Raw genomic sequence first — 13,886 nt, 5'->3', positions numbered from 1 at the left:
TGCTTACTTCCATTGGAGATGAAACAACTGTTACTTTCTTTCATTCATTTCGAAACGAGTAGTTAATCAACGACGACTCCCTTAACCGATTCTTGGTTAAGCTAGTGATGGTGATTTTTTTCATTAATCTTTCTTCTGCCGGAGTTGTTCTACTTCTTAATGCCAGATTTAAATATAGGAATTTGACATGAAAAACGCAATTTGAATTATTCTAGTCACAATTAAGATTTTGAGAGCCCAAAGACGAGCTCCATGTAATAATCTGAGCATTATTGAAAACCTATGGGGATGACTTGTTCGTAAGGTCCATGAAAATTGACAACAATTTGAAGAAAAAATACTCTAATGCGAATCATTAAAACCGTCTGGCCTGAAATTTCATTAGGTTATCTGGAGAATTAATACAAATCCATTCATCAACGTATTTATAAACAAGGTGGCAGCGCAAGCCGTTAAGCTTTAAATAATAAATGTAAGTTATTGTTATTATTTTCGAGCAAAGTACAATTTTAACTTTTCAATAAATAAGGAGATCCAGTTACAAAAGACAATAACGTCGTAGCAGCGTAGTTCGACTTAAAGTTTTAAAACACCCGGGCGCCGTATCGGCGCCGTTCGAGTGCAAAGGGTTAACACAATACAGATGTGATAAGGAACTTAAATAGCGGTAGATGCGCTTCAAAATTACAAACATTCAGAGTTTCAAGTGCAACACAGGCTATAAAACTGGCTGTCTAACGATTCATAGTTTCTTTATATCAACTAAACTTAAGCTGTAAAGTACGCGACTAGTGAGCGACAAGCGATATACCATATTTTGCGTTTTATAATAATAAATTAAATAGAAAGAAATAGCTTTCAAAGCCTTGTGATCAAAATGGTGAACAACGATATGTACAATGAGGATGAGCTGAACGCGCCAGATTGGTTGAATAAGGATTTTTTTGAAAAAGTGCTTAAAAATGTGGAAAATAAAAGTACGAAGGTGATGCATTTTCTTTTTCTCAACTTCGTGCGACATTTAATATTTTCATCATTTCATCATCAGGTAACAGATCTGGTACTCACGCCGGGTACATCGAAAAACGACCACTATTCAAGTGTTCTCTTTCGCGCCAAAGTCAGCTACACGGTGGGGACACAGTCAGCGCAGGAGAAAGTAAATTCGTACATTATAAAAACTGAGCCATCCGTAGATGGCCGAAAGAAGGAATTTCTTGGTAATTTGCATTTCTTTCAAACGGAAATTCGTATGTATACAGAAGTGCTGCCTTTAATTGAGGGAGTGCTGAGGCAGTATGGCGACGATACAGTTTTGGGACCAAAGTGAGTTTCGAGTGGTGCAAAGTGTTTGGTGGAAAATGAAAACAAATCACTATTGAAATGAGTGTTTTCTAATATCTTTACTGATTGTTGGATATTGTGAAAATCATGGCATATCTATGAAAAATCTTTCCATGTGAAAAGTATTAATTTTTCTTTTCCACTTCTTCAAGACTTATCCACTGCAGCGACACCTCCCCCTTATTTGTGGTTTTCGAAGATTTGACGCAGCAAGGTTACACCACACTTGGTAATCGCCACATAAATTCGGACGAAATAAAACTAGCGTTGCTGAAGTTGGCAAAGTTGCACGCGGTGAGCTACAAGTTGAGTCAAGAGGTGAGCAAAGCAACAGATGAAGCTTATTTTAAGATTATTAATATCAAAATTAATCACTTTTGAAGGATCGTAGAAAAGTTTCGAATGTATATACTGGGTTGCCCATACCCATGTGTTTTTTTTTAAATCAAAGAAAAACACAATTTTTTTGATGTTGACGATAATAATCATTTTATTTGGTTCAAATAGATTTGTTGGCATCACTTTTTGAATATTATGTCTCTCAAATGGCCGCCTTGAGCCTGTACGGCGTATTGTGCCCGTTTTCCAGCATTTTCCATAGTTTTAGCTAACATTTCGGCTGGAATAGCGGCTATTTCCTCACGGATGTTATTCTTGAGCTCTTCTTCGGTCTTTGGCTTATTAATATAAACCTTTGATTATAAATATCCCCACAAGAAGAAGTCAGGTGGCGTTAAATCGGGCGAAAGCGGTGGCCAGACAAAATCGCCATTTTTCGACATAAAACGACGAGGAAACAATTTCTTCAAAAAATCGATTGTGGTGCGAGCTGTGTGTGGTGGAGCGCCGTCTTGTTGAAACCAGAACTGCCTCATACACTTTCGACGAATAATTGGCATCACAATTTTCTTCTTTTCTTCTTCTTCTTTTCACAATTCACTTCTTTTGTTGAATGTAAATTTGGGAGCGCTCGCGTGGCGTGTACTGTTCAATGGTACAAATCTGCTTGGACTGACGCTTCCAACGCGGTATGTCATTAAGCGATCTGGCGTCTCTGTCAAAAGATACAGGCCAGATGGGTTCGTCGAATATGGGCAATCCTGTACATATATATGTATATGTGTGCATATTTTTGATGCACTTTATGCATCTTTTACGCTTTAAAAATAGTTCAGCGATATCTATAAAATATATCTATTATTAAGAAGCATATTAAGATTTCTAATTAATTGCGCAGAAGAAATAATCGTATATGGAGTTACATTTTTTATCAAAATTGTTTAAATTTCTCCTTTTTTGAATTTATTTTTTCGGTCAGAAATAAAAATAGTATACCGAGTTTTAATTTTTACCTTTTCCGGCAGATCATTCAAAACGCCTCACTACCCCTAAACTTATTATCTTATACATGCAAACATATGCATATACATACATACAGTTCGCTTCATAACTACCATAGAGCTAAGAATGAAAGCATAAGAGATGCACCTTCAGAATTCGCTGAGACGGCAGGCGCCTAGAAGGAAGGGGAAGTGCTTGCTGGTACTTGTTTTTGAAGGGGCAGCAGAGAGCGTAAATGAGAATAGAGAAGTCTCAATGTGAGGTTGTGCACTTTTATCAATTGGAGAACGACATACCTTAATGAATATATTAATTCAATATTTACCTACAATCAGAGAACAAAAGCTAATTGTTTCGCGCACTTGACGCACAGCAGCTGCGGCTGTCAAGCATTTAGAGAACATATTTACATGCATTCAAGGGTGCAAACATATATGCGGAGCCGCGCCCATTCGGCATAACAAAAATTCACGATTTACCAAATATTGGCAAATATTTCTATCAGAAATATTCCAGTATTGACTATTTTCGAATGATCGTCAGAATTTTTTTTAGAATTTTGTCATCGTTGAGAAAACTTGGCATATGGGCAGCTCGTTTTATATATGAAAGTACTTTTTGTTCCTAAAAAATATGAGTTCGAATGAATGAATTGGTTTTTGTTGTACTTTTAGGCAGGACTTCGGTCATTCGGTTATCTACTACCTAATTATTGCATGTAGCTATGATAAGGCGATATATCTTGAGTTATTTAAGTCATGGTTGCTTCAGTACATACATATGTATATATATGTGTAACACCATATGAATTTACGATGTAATTGAACTTTTGCTCAGTTGTCCCTCATATGCACATAGGCTTTCTTAAATGTTTCTTTTATTTATTTTCTTTTATACATTTTGAATTTCAAAGTTCTATATTATCTAGAAATGCGTACATTATTCCCAGTAATAAAATGTTAATTGAATAAAATTTCGTTTGTCAAAGAAATATAGAAATGCACATTCAAATGCCTTGCAAAATGCCGTCGGCCATTAGTAAATCTGATTTCATATAGAAGCCAAAAACGGTGCAGAGCCAATGTACTAAGGGAGAGAATTCACTGTAATCAGCTCTGTTAAGAACTTTCCAGCTGTCGAGCTTGGCGCGGAGAAAACGTATTCGCTATTAGACTTCATTTTTGGAAATTCACACTATTGGTGGTTCGCGAGATTTGTCTTTAGCATTAACGTTTTCTGGGGGCAGAGTAAGTGAAAGAAATAGAAATCACCAAACAGAAGAAATTATATTATACATATATACATACGTTATTAATAAAAATGGAACGATACACGCTTAAACAACGCATTGAAATTATTATTATTCTAAAATTCACAATACAAATGGTGAAAATTTGACAGAGATGGTTCGTAAAACTCGAACTTTTTTGGGTTATCGTGAAGCCCCTTGTCAGACCGCAATACAGAAATTGTGGAAAAAATTCGAGCTGTTGCGACAAGTTAGTGATGTGAAGAATAAAACCCGTGCACGTCGCTCAAGAACAGCCCAAAATACGAGTATTGCTGTTGTAGCCGAAAGTGTTGAAGAAAGCCCAGGTTTGTCCATTACTCCTCGTTCTTTGGAATTAGGCATTCCACAAACGTCATTACACCGTATTTTGCATAAAAATTTGGGTCTGAAGGCTTATAAAGTCCAGTTGACGCAAAACTCTAGGCGGCCGATCATCAACAACGTCGAGTCTTTGCTGATTGAGTCGTTGGAATGCATGAAAATGATCCGGAATTCTATCGAAAAATCATCCTGAGTGAAAAAGCCCATTTCCACCTTGGTAGCTTCGTCAACAAACAAAATTGTCAGATCTGGGGCTCAGAAAATCCAAGAGTTATTGTTGAAAAGCCTCTCTATCCTCGACGTGTGACTCCGGCGGAGTCATTGTACCTTACTTTTTCGAAAATGAAGCTGGAGCAACAGTTACGGTGAATGGATTGCACTATCGAGAGATGATTTTTTTTGTCGTTTATTTGCAATCTATTTTTAAAATAATAAGCAAATTATCTAACTATTAACAATTTGACTTATATTATTGAGCTCCATTGAGGTCAATAATGATATATATGTATACTACGATTAATGTACACTTATATTCAGACTTATGTGTTAGATTTTAATACATTTTAATATTAGATTTATCTATTAGGTTCTGAATGGAATGTCTAATACATGATGTCTTTTAAGTCTATTAATTTCATTAGTTTCATCAAGTAATGCAATTGCTAGCGGGTTATCGTGATAACTTAATCTCTGTAAATATTTTGTGGTAATTTTTTTAATTTCATCTTTTATAAAGGGAATTTTTAGATCAGTATGTATGGTTTTATTTGTGACGAACCAGGGTGCACTTGTGATAAGCCTTAAAGTTTTTGACTGATATCTTTGCAGAATTTCTATGTTAGAATTGCAAGCAGTTCCCCACAGTTGTACTGCGTAGGTCCATACTGGCTTTAGTATAGCCTTATATATTAATATTTTGTTATATAGATTAAGTGTTGATTTTGGTCCTAGTAGCCAGTAAAGTTTGTTTGTTTTTATCTTTAACTGGGTTTTTTTGCTTGAATATGGCATTTCCAGGTTAGCCGTTTGTCCAAATGTATGCCAAGGTATTTGACCGTATCATGCTTGGGAATTATATTACCATTTAGATAGAGTGAAGGGCATTCCTTCCGTCTCAATGAAAACAAAACATGCACAGATTTGTTTGTGTTAACTTTTAATTTCCATCGGTCCAGCCACGTCTGTATCTCGTTTAGTTCTATCTGAACTAGATTCGTTGCATCAATTGGGGACGGACTTGAAGCTAGTATAGCGGTGTCATCAGCGTATGTAGCCAATAGGACATTTTCGGTTTCGGGTATGTCAGATGTAAAAATCGTATAAAGTATAGGACCGAGTACGCTACCCTGTGGTACTCCAGCTTTTATGTATCTAATATCAGTTATTTCTTCATTTACCTTAACGTAAAATGATCTTTCGGTGAGGTAAGACTTTAGTGTTAGATAAAATGGTGCAGGAAGTATTTTTTTAAATTTATATAACAGGCCTTGATGCCATACTTTGTCGAATGCCTTTTGTACATCCAAAAATACGGCTGAACAATATTCCCTTCGTTCAAAGGAGTCGGTTATGAAATTAACAACACGGTGACATTGTTCAGGTGTACCATGGTATCGGCGAAAACCAAATTGATGTTCGGGTATGACCTTATTTTCTTTCAGTATTGGGAATACTCTGCGCAAAAATAGTCTTTCGAATATTTTGGAGAATATTGTCAATAAGCTGATTGGTCTGTAAGAGGATATTTGATTTTCAGGTTTTGCCGGTTTAAGGACCATAACTATTTCGGCGCACTTCCACTGTGTAGGAAAATAGTTTAATCTTAATATTGAGTTATATAACAGAGTTAAGAACATAACTCCTTTTTTCGGCAAACACTTGGCTACTTTGGCGTCAATTTTATCATATCCAGGAGATTTGTTGTTACACAGGTTTTTAATTTCAGAGCGAATCTCATTCGGTGTAATATGTTTGATCGGTAGAGATAGTTGACATGGGGTATCGAGAAATGCTAACACATCATCATCGTTGCTGCTTTGGTTTATAAACGGAGAAAACATTGCCTCTAAATATCTAGCATATGCATAAGCCTTACTCTTGTCTGTCCTACACCAAACGTTGCCACAATCTTTTATAGGCGCATTTCTCTTTTTGGGATGTTTGAGATATTTTGTAGCATTCCAAATCTTATGATCATCAGCATTTCTATCGTTTAGGCTGTGTATATAGTCTGATACTGATTTATTTCTAAATTCGTTTAGTTTTTCTTTGACTTCAGTTGTTGCTTTATTTAGAGCAGTTTTGTCTCTTGGATTCCTAGTAGTTTGCCATTTTTTTCGAAGGCGTCTCTTATGCTTAATTAATGCTCTTATCTCTCCACATACATGTATACGGCTACGATATTTGATCTCATTACCTTTTTGGGGAGTAGAAAAAAAGGCCGCTTCATGGATTTTATTTGTGAAATATTCGACTGCATTATCTAGCTCAATTGTTGTTTTAATTGAAATATTAAGTTCCAAATTTTGGGTTAGCCAATCTTGAAAAATTTTTAACGTTTTTTTATGGCCGGAATTGGATGGTATTGATCTGGACAACGTTTATTTTCCACAGGACGTGCCATACAAGCAATGAAACCATTGATCTTTTATCCAATAACACCTCTTATTGGAAAACCATTTATTAACAAGCCAATCACTGAACTTTTACAAACCTGTAATTTCTGATACTTTTACTTATTTTGTTCGTTTTATTTGTATTATTAAGGTGCCTGACGTCACACTTTCCAAATTCCAAAAAATAAATGAACGGTTTTGGAAAAACGCCAACTTCTGTATTCAATTCGCCTTGTCATATAGCAAAGCGACTTATTGGGAAATTTAGCAATTTTTTTTAATAATTTTTTATCGAAGCATATAAACAAATAAAACTCAATAATTAATTGTTACTTTCACCTTCTAGAAAGCAAACACCTTTGCTGGCATAGACAAGGGTTCCATTAATACTGTGGATCAAGAAAGCTTTACCTTTATCAAGAATGCCACCAAATTGATGAAAGAGGTCTTAAGCGAACATGGCGATCTTCGCAAATTCGTACCACTCATTGAGTCCGTCGAACATATATTTCTATCCAGTAGCATCGATATGTTTAATGAGAACCGAGATGGTAGACTTGATGGGATTTGTGTACTAAATCATGGCGGTTTTCATGCAAAAAATGTAATGGTGCAAAATGTGGATGGCAAACTGAAAGATCTCATGCTGGTAAGCGTTGATAAATTACAATTTTTCTAATCAAACAACATTTTTATCCACTCCACTCCACACCTCACTTCAGCTCGACTATCAGATTAGCATATTTGGTTCGCCAGCTATTGATCTACACTACGCCTTCATCATGATGTTCAGTCCCGAAATGCGACGAGAGCAATTTGACGAATTATTGTATTATTACATAATGAATTTCCAGGAGACTCTGCGCAAAACAGAGTACAAGGGACGAATTCCGACCAATGTGGAATTTCGACAAGAACTGCAGAAGCGCAGATATTGGGGTAAGTGGGAAATCAACTTAACAGTGGGAGCATCGTAAAAGAGATAACTTATTTTTTTTTATTTATGATAATATTATTATGCAAAAACATAGTGTTTTCTAATAGCGGTCGCCCCTCGGCAGAAAAGCTCCTCATAAAAATCCATCTGCCGTTCAGAGGCAGCGTAACATCAGGTTTGTAGAAAACATCAAGACAATGGCGTCAAAGAGGGTGATGGCGGCGAATCGTGCATACTACGCTAACATTGAAATTCAAATTTGAAAAGGTCGAGCGAAGGAGCACCAGGAGATTTGGTGACTCCTAAAACACTCCGGCTAAAAAGCCTGAAGGAGGGGAGGAGAAAAGTATCAGAGAAAAAGATAGGAAAGAATAGAGACAGAGATAGAGATAGTTAGTCCTGTGAGAATTTTCCAGATTCTTTGTTAAACCTGTAAATATCTTCCAGTTTAAGAGAACGAATATTTCTCATTCTCATGGCATCGGACCCCAAAACTCGTAGCCGTGCTCTAGCAAAGGCAGGACACTTACAGAGAAAGTGCTCAGTGCTATCCGCCTCCTCCAAGCATGACAGGCACATTGGGTCCTCAATGATTCCAATGGTGGTCATATGCTGACCCCATGAGTTGTGTCCTGTAATGATACCGACCATCAGAAAGTAGAAAGTTTGACAGTTTTCTGTTCGGACTTGTCACAAAACACTTTGCAGTTCTGCAGCGGTCTAGACCGGACCATCGCTCTTTATGTAGATTGCCTTCATAATCGCTGATCCAGTTCATGATTCCTGCGGAACTGATTCCGATTATTGGCTCTGGCCCCTGTGGGGGCACCGCTGATCCACGTTTGGCCAATTCGTCGGCTATTTCGTTTCCTTGAACACCGGACTACGCTAGCATAAATACAAGTAAATCTCCTGAAGCCAAGATTCCTCTCTCACGTAGGTGGAAACTCGCTATTTATAAATCGCTCATTCAGACTCATGAAACTTGCAAACGAGGAATGCCTAAGAATATTTGAGCGCCAAATTGTGCGTAAATAATTTGGTCAAATACGCGGAGAAGATTTTTTTTTTGTGGGGAGTGAGGCAGGCTTCAAAATGCCTCCGCACTTACAGCGACCGTAGTCTATTGCGTCATGTGGTGTGGCCACTAAAACAATCCCTGCTTTTCTTCTGAGAAGACTCCATTCCCGGAACTACTTTCTGCATTACTTCGGGAGGGCTCAGAACAACGTACTATTCTATTCACCCACGTCTGGGTCCATCAGGCTTGTAGCCAGCTTCGTGCTATTGGGTCGTCTTCTTATGTCTCTGCCTGTGAGGCTACGCTTTGTTGTACACTCTAGCGCTGGATCGTCTTGACGCTAACGAATGAATCTGTTTAAGGTCCAAACTCAAAAAAATTGTCAACAAAGTACAATTCATTACGAGAGTTTAGATTATTGGGATAAAGATTTTTAATACAAGAAATTGACTATCGGTATTAGAGTTTGAAATTGGGATGGAACGCACACAGTCGCACAATTTTAGGAGCCACAGTTGTTTGAGCTTAAACTTGCTTTGCAAAGTTCCGTAAGATTTCTAAGGGTAGGTTAGACTGGGATTCAGTGATTAGCTCTGTATTAAATACAAGTCTACTCTAAGTGATCCATTTCCATATCATTTGTGGCAGCGGAAATACTTTTACTGAAAGTAAGAAGAACTGCGTCGTCAGCAAAAGTAGCTAGCATCGTATGTTCTCTTTCAGGTGCTGGGAGATCACTTCCAAATAATGTATACAACAGTGGACCTAGCACACTACCTTGAGGAATTCCAGCTCTTATCTTCCTCCCATCATTGACCTTGACATAGAAGTAACGTCCAGTATTATAACTTTTTAGAATTTGAAAATAGATTTTTGACAGTAACCATTCTAACTTCCCGAAAAGAGCGTTGTACCAGACCTTCTCGCACGCCTTTTCTATGTCAAGATAAACTCCACTGCAAAACTTCTTATTGTCAATGGCAGATAATATTTTATGCGTGACTATGTGAATTTGCTGGTCAGTTGAATGTTTGCCTCTAAATCCAAATTGATGGTCAGGAATCGCTTTTTTGTTGTCAAGTATTGGCCTTACTCTGTCGATTAATAAATTTTCAAATACTTTGTTAATTGCTGGCAATAAGCTTATGGGTCTATATGATGATGCAATAGTAGAACTTTTTCCTGGTTTAGGTATGGCTATGACTTCCGCTATTTTCCTTAGTCTGGGAAAGTTTTGCAGCCGTAGCAGACAGTTGTAGAGACTCGCAGATATTGAAGTCCTTTTAAAGGTAGCTCCCTTCAGAGGACGCCGGTTATCTGATCGTAGCCTGGAGCTTTATTCTTTTCTATTTTAATTTTAATGCAGTGACATAATTAAACCAGTAATTAGAGGCCCATTTTCCTCATTAGTTGGAAACATTCAAGCAATCTCTGTGGAAAATCAAATTAATTTCCTGCAAACACGCTTTTACACAAAAAACTAAAATTCGCAATATATGAAACGGAAAATATAAATTTAGTTTCAAATGCTATATTTTAATTCTTTTCACACAATTTTTCAATAGATTTCCATTTAGAATTACTCATGAAAATTTTTTTTTTTTGCAGGACTTTTTTTACTTTTATCCTTTTTGGCATTCAACTACACGTTTGCTGATGAAAAAGGCGATGTTGCCAAACTCGTTGAAAATGCGGAGGCACAGAAGAACCAACTACGAGATCCGAAGCTGCTGAATGAGCTAAGAGAGCTTTTGCCAAGGTTTTTATATAACGGCTACTTTGAGTATTAAAATTATAAAAAAGCGACTCCCAGCTCCAGAAATAATATGAATTTTATTAAATTGTATCACGTTAATTGTTGTTGTTGTTGTTGTTAATAGTGCTATGGTTGTGCTTGGAAGTGTTAAAAATGTGGATTTATTTACCAAACAAAATCACGAAAGAATAAAAACAAACAGAAACGAAGTTTAAATATTTTATATACAGCCAATTTTTTTATAGTAAGAAACACAGGCATTTTTTTATAATAAGAAACAAATGAGCTTCGAAATCTACCACTGCTTAAATTTAAACTAAGCGAATTCGACGCAAGGGGCAGTAGATAAGATAACCAGCTGATAAAAAGAAAGGCACGCCGCGGCGAATAAAGTGGCGAATAAAGTTGAATAGCAGTAAACAAACAAACAATTTTTGTTTGCTGTCGTTAAACTAAGTATTATAATTATTTCACAAATTCTCGAAATTGTTAGGGCGAAGAAAGGAAGAGAAGATATTTTCAACCTTGAGAACAATGAAGCGGCATTCAGTTAACAGAATATTTTAAGGAAAGCATACAAGTTCATATAAAAAATCATGTCTTCAATATGGAAAATCCAATTAATTATTGGATTTAAGTTTGAACTCTATTTTGTATAACTTTTCTCTTCTTGGCCTCTATATTCTATGAGCGTATTTCCAAAAGCCATTGTACGACTGCTCACGTAATAAATCTAGGAAGAGTCAACAAATATGTAGCTATGCATGCACACTAACTGTTTATAACTAATAACAATATTATCATTGAGGTGATGGATGCCAATGTCTGGCAACTGCTGTCAACTATTTTGATTTAATTGCAGCATTAAATCCCAAGCATAGATTTTGCCGTGTTTGTTACCTTCTAAGTATTCAGATATATATACATTCATATATACATACATACATACAGAGATATGGAATAATATTATGTATGACGTGGATGATTTTCTAATGACTTTTAAGCCGTCTCACACCTCTGTATGTATGTGTGTATGTGCGTACGTGCACACAATGGGAAACATTCATCTATTGTTGATTAGTTTTGGACAAATATATCCCATTATTTCTGAATAACTGCTGGCTGCAAAATAACTGAAATTGACTTATGCCTCACAAATACCAAATATCAGCTTATGGCTCATATTTAAATATAAGCGCTTTATAAAGCGTGGTTAAGTTTCAAGGGCCGGTGTTGATTTTGAATAAAATACAATTCTTTTAGAAAATTATTCTCATTTTTCTTTATTATGATAATATTGGTATGGCTCAATTACGTATGGAACAAAATATCACCTAAATGGTCGCCGCGGCCTCGGCGGCACACCTCCATCCGATTGTCCAAATTTTCGATGACGATGAGGCATAATTGAGATTCTATGCCGTTAATGTGCCGAATTATCTTATCCTTTAGCTCTTGAATTGTTGCTGGCTTATCGACGTACACTCTTTCTTATAAATAACCCTAAAGATAGAAGTTCAACGATGTCGTTGACGTTTAGGTGTGGTTCACATTCAACATCGGCCCTTGAAATTTAACCACCCTTTATTATAATCAAAAATTAAAAATCCAAGTTCCAAGTAAATAATGAAAAATTTAAGGGTAAAAATAAAAGTAAAATTTCAAATTAATTGAACCTAAAATTTAAATAGAAGAACCCAAAATCTAATACCTTGAACCTTAAATCTAATGCCTTGAACCTTAAATCTAATAGGAAAAATCAAAAACACAATTCAAATCAGAATTAAAAATCAAAAGTTAAAAGCAAAAAATTTTAATTAAAAAATAAGGAATTCAAAATTTGAAAGCCAAAAATTTCAATTAAAAAATTTTAAATTTAAAATTTTAAATGAAAAACTTAAAATTGAAAATTGCAAACCAAAAATTTTAAATTTAAATTAAAACCTAGAGTTAAATTAAATTGAAGATCAGATACTGAAAATTGAAATACTATATACTAATACTAATATTACAATATAAAGAAGAAAACTTTGTTTGTTTATAATGAATAGGCTCAAAAACTACTGGACCGATTTTAAAAATTCTTTCACCATTCGAAAGCTACATCATCCACGAGTAACATGGATTATATTTTATTTTGGAAATAGGGCTCGAGATATAGGTCAAAACGTGGACCCTAGAATGTGTTTGTACAATATGGATATCAAATTGAAGCTGTTGGTGAATGCTTTAGTACAGAGTATTTTTCATGCCGCTCCGTGACTGGGGTCTCGAGATATAGGTCAAAACGTGGACCCGGGTAACCTTTGGTTGTGTATGTACAATATGGGTATCAAATGAAAGCTGTTGATAAGTGCTTTAATACGGGGTAATTTTCATACCTATTGATGACTAGGGTCTGGAAATATATGCCAAAACGTGGACCCGCCGTGTCTTTGCACCAAATTAAACCAAACTTACGCACATTGTTAAGTAAGTATTGAAAATGGGTCTCGTAAAGTTTGGTTGTAATTCGGAGCACTGGCAACGGGTACAGCGTTCTTTTGAACCAGTCATAATGTCGCTTACTTTTTTAACGCTTGGGGCGGAACTGAACTGTCAAATTGACAGTGTGAGTTACAATGTGTCAATATTTCTTTCTGATTTGGATGCCATAAGGAAAAAACGTAAGTGTAACATGAAAAAATTGTTTGTGAATTTTTTTGGAGTGGATTTTGGAACAGTGAATAATTTCTTACGAAATTTGAGAATTTAATGTGAAATCCGAATGAAATTATGTGTTCGTGGAAAAAAAATTTTTTTTCGTTTTTTTTGTTTGAAAAATATAAATGGATAATGGTTAAAAAAGCTCCAATGCTTGGTTGGTTCGGTTGGTTAGAGTGGTGATTCATCCTGAATCCAACTAGCGCTTCCGCACCATTTTGTTGCCACATCCTCGTTACCAAATTGTTTAATAGTTATTTGCAGCAGGACTATATCCAGTCTGTGCGGTTTAGGAACCTTATTAGGTTGTTGACGTCTAAGCCAGACAGTTGCTCGAGACTCTCGAACAGCGGTTTGCCCAGGGTTAACATTCTGTCCTTCCATAGGGCAGGGCATTCACAGAGGAAATGGAAGATTGTTTCCTTTTTCTCCGGTTGTTTACAACTATGACAGTATGTGTTGTGAGGGATGCCCATTTTGGCGGCTTGTTCTCCGATAGACCAGAAGCCAGTTATGACTGCCGTAAGTCTACAGGTGTCCCGTCATTTCATGTTTAT

The 13,886-nt window shown here is 36.2% G+C and overlaps 1 protein-coding gene across 1 annotated transcript; it reads left to right on the top strand.

The window, feature by feature from the left end:
* The first annotated feature begins 683 nt into the window (after positions 1 to 683).
* On the top strand, positions 684 to 10,835 carry LOC128863333 (uncharacterized). Its single transcript, XM_054102455.1, has 6 exons — positions 684 to 985; positions 1,049 to 1,326; positions 1,497 to 1,662; positions 7,259 to 7,561; positions 7,635 to 7,851; positions 10,479 to 10,835. The coding sequence occupies exons 1-6, from the start codon at positions 878 to 880 to the stop codon at positions 10,658 to 10,660; spliced, it is 1,254 nt and encodes a 417-aa protein (XP_053958430.1). The 5' UTR covers positions 684 to 877; the 3' UTR covers positions 10,661 to 10,835.
* The last annotated feature ends 3,051 nt before the right edge of the window (positions 10,836 to 13,886 follow it).

The sequence above is a fragment of the Anastrepha ludens genome, chromosome 2 (genome assembly GCF_028408465.1).
Source record: "Anastrepha ludens isolate Willacy chromosome 2, idAnaLude1.1, whole genome shotgun sequence".
NCBI lineage: Eukaryota > Metazoa > Arthropoda > Insecta > Diptera > Tephritidae > Anastrepha > Anastrepha ludens.
This window is presented reverse-complemented; position numbering and strand designations above follow the sequence as displayed.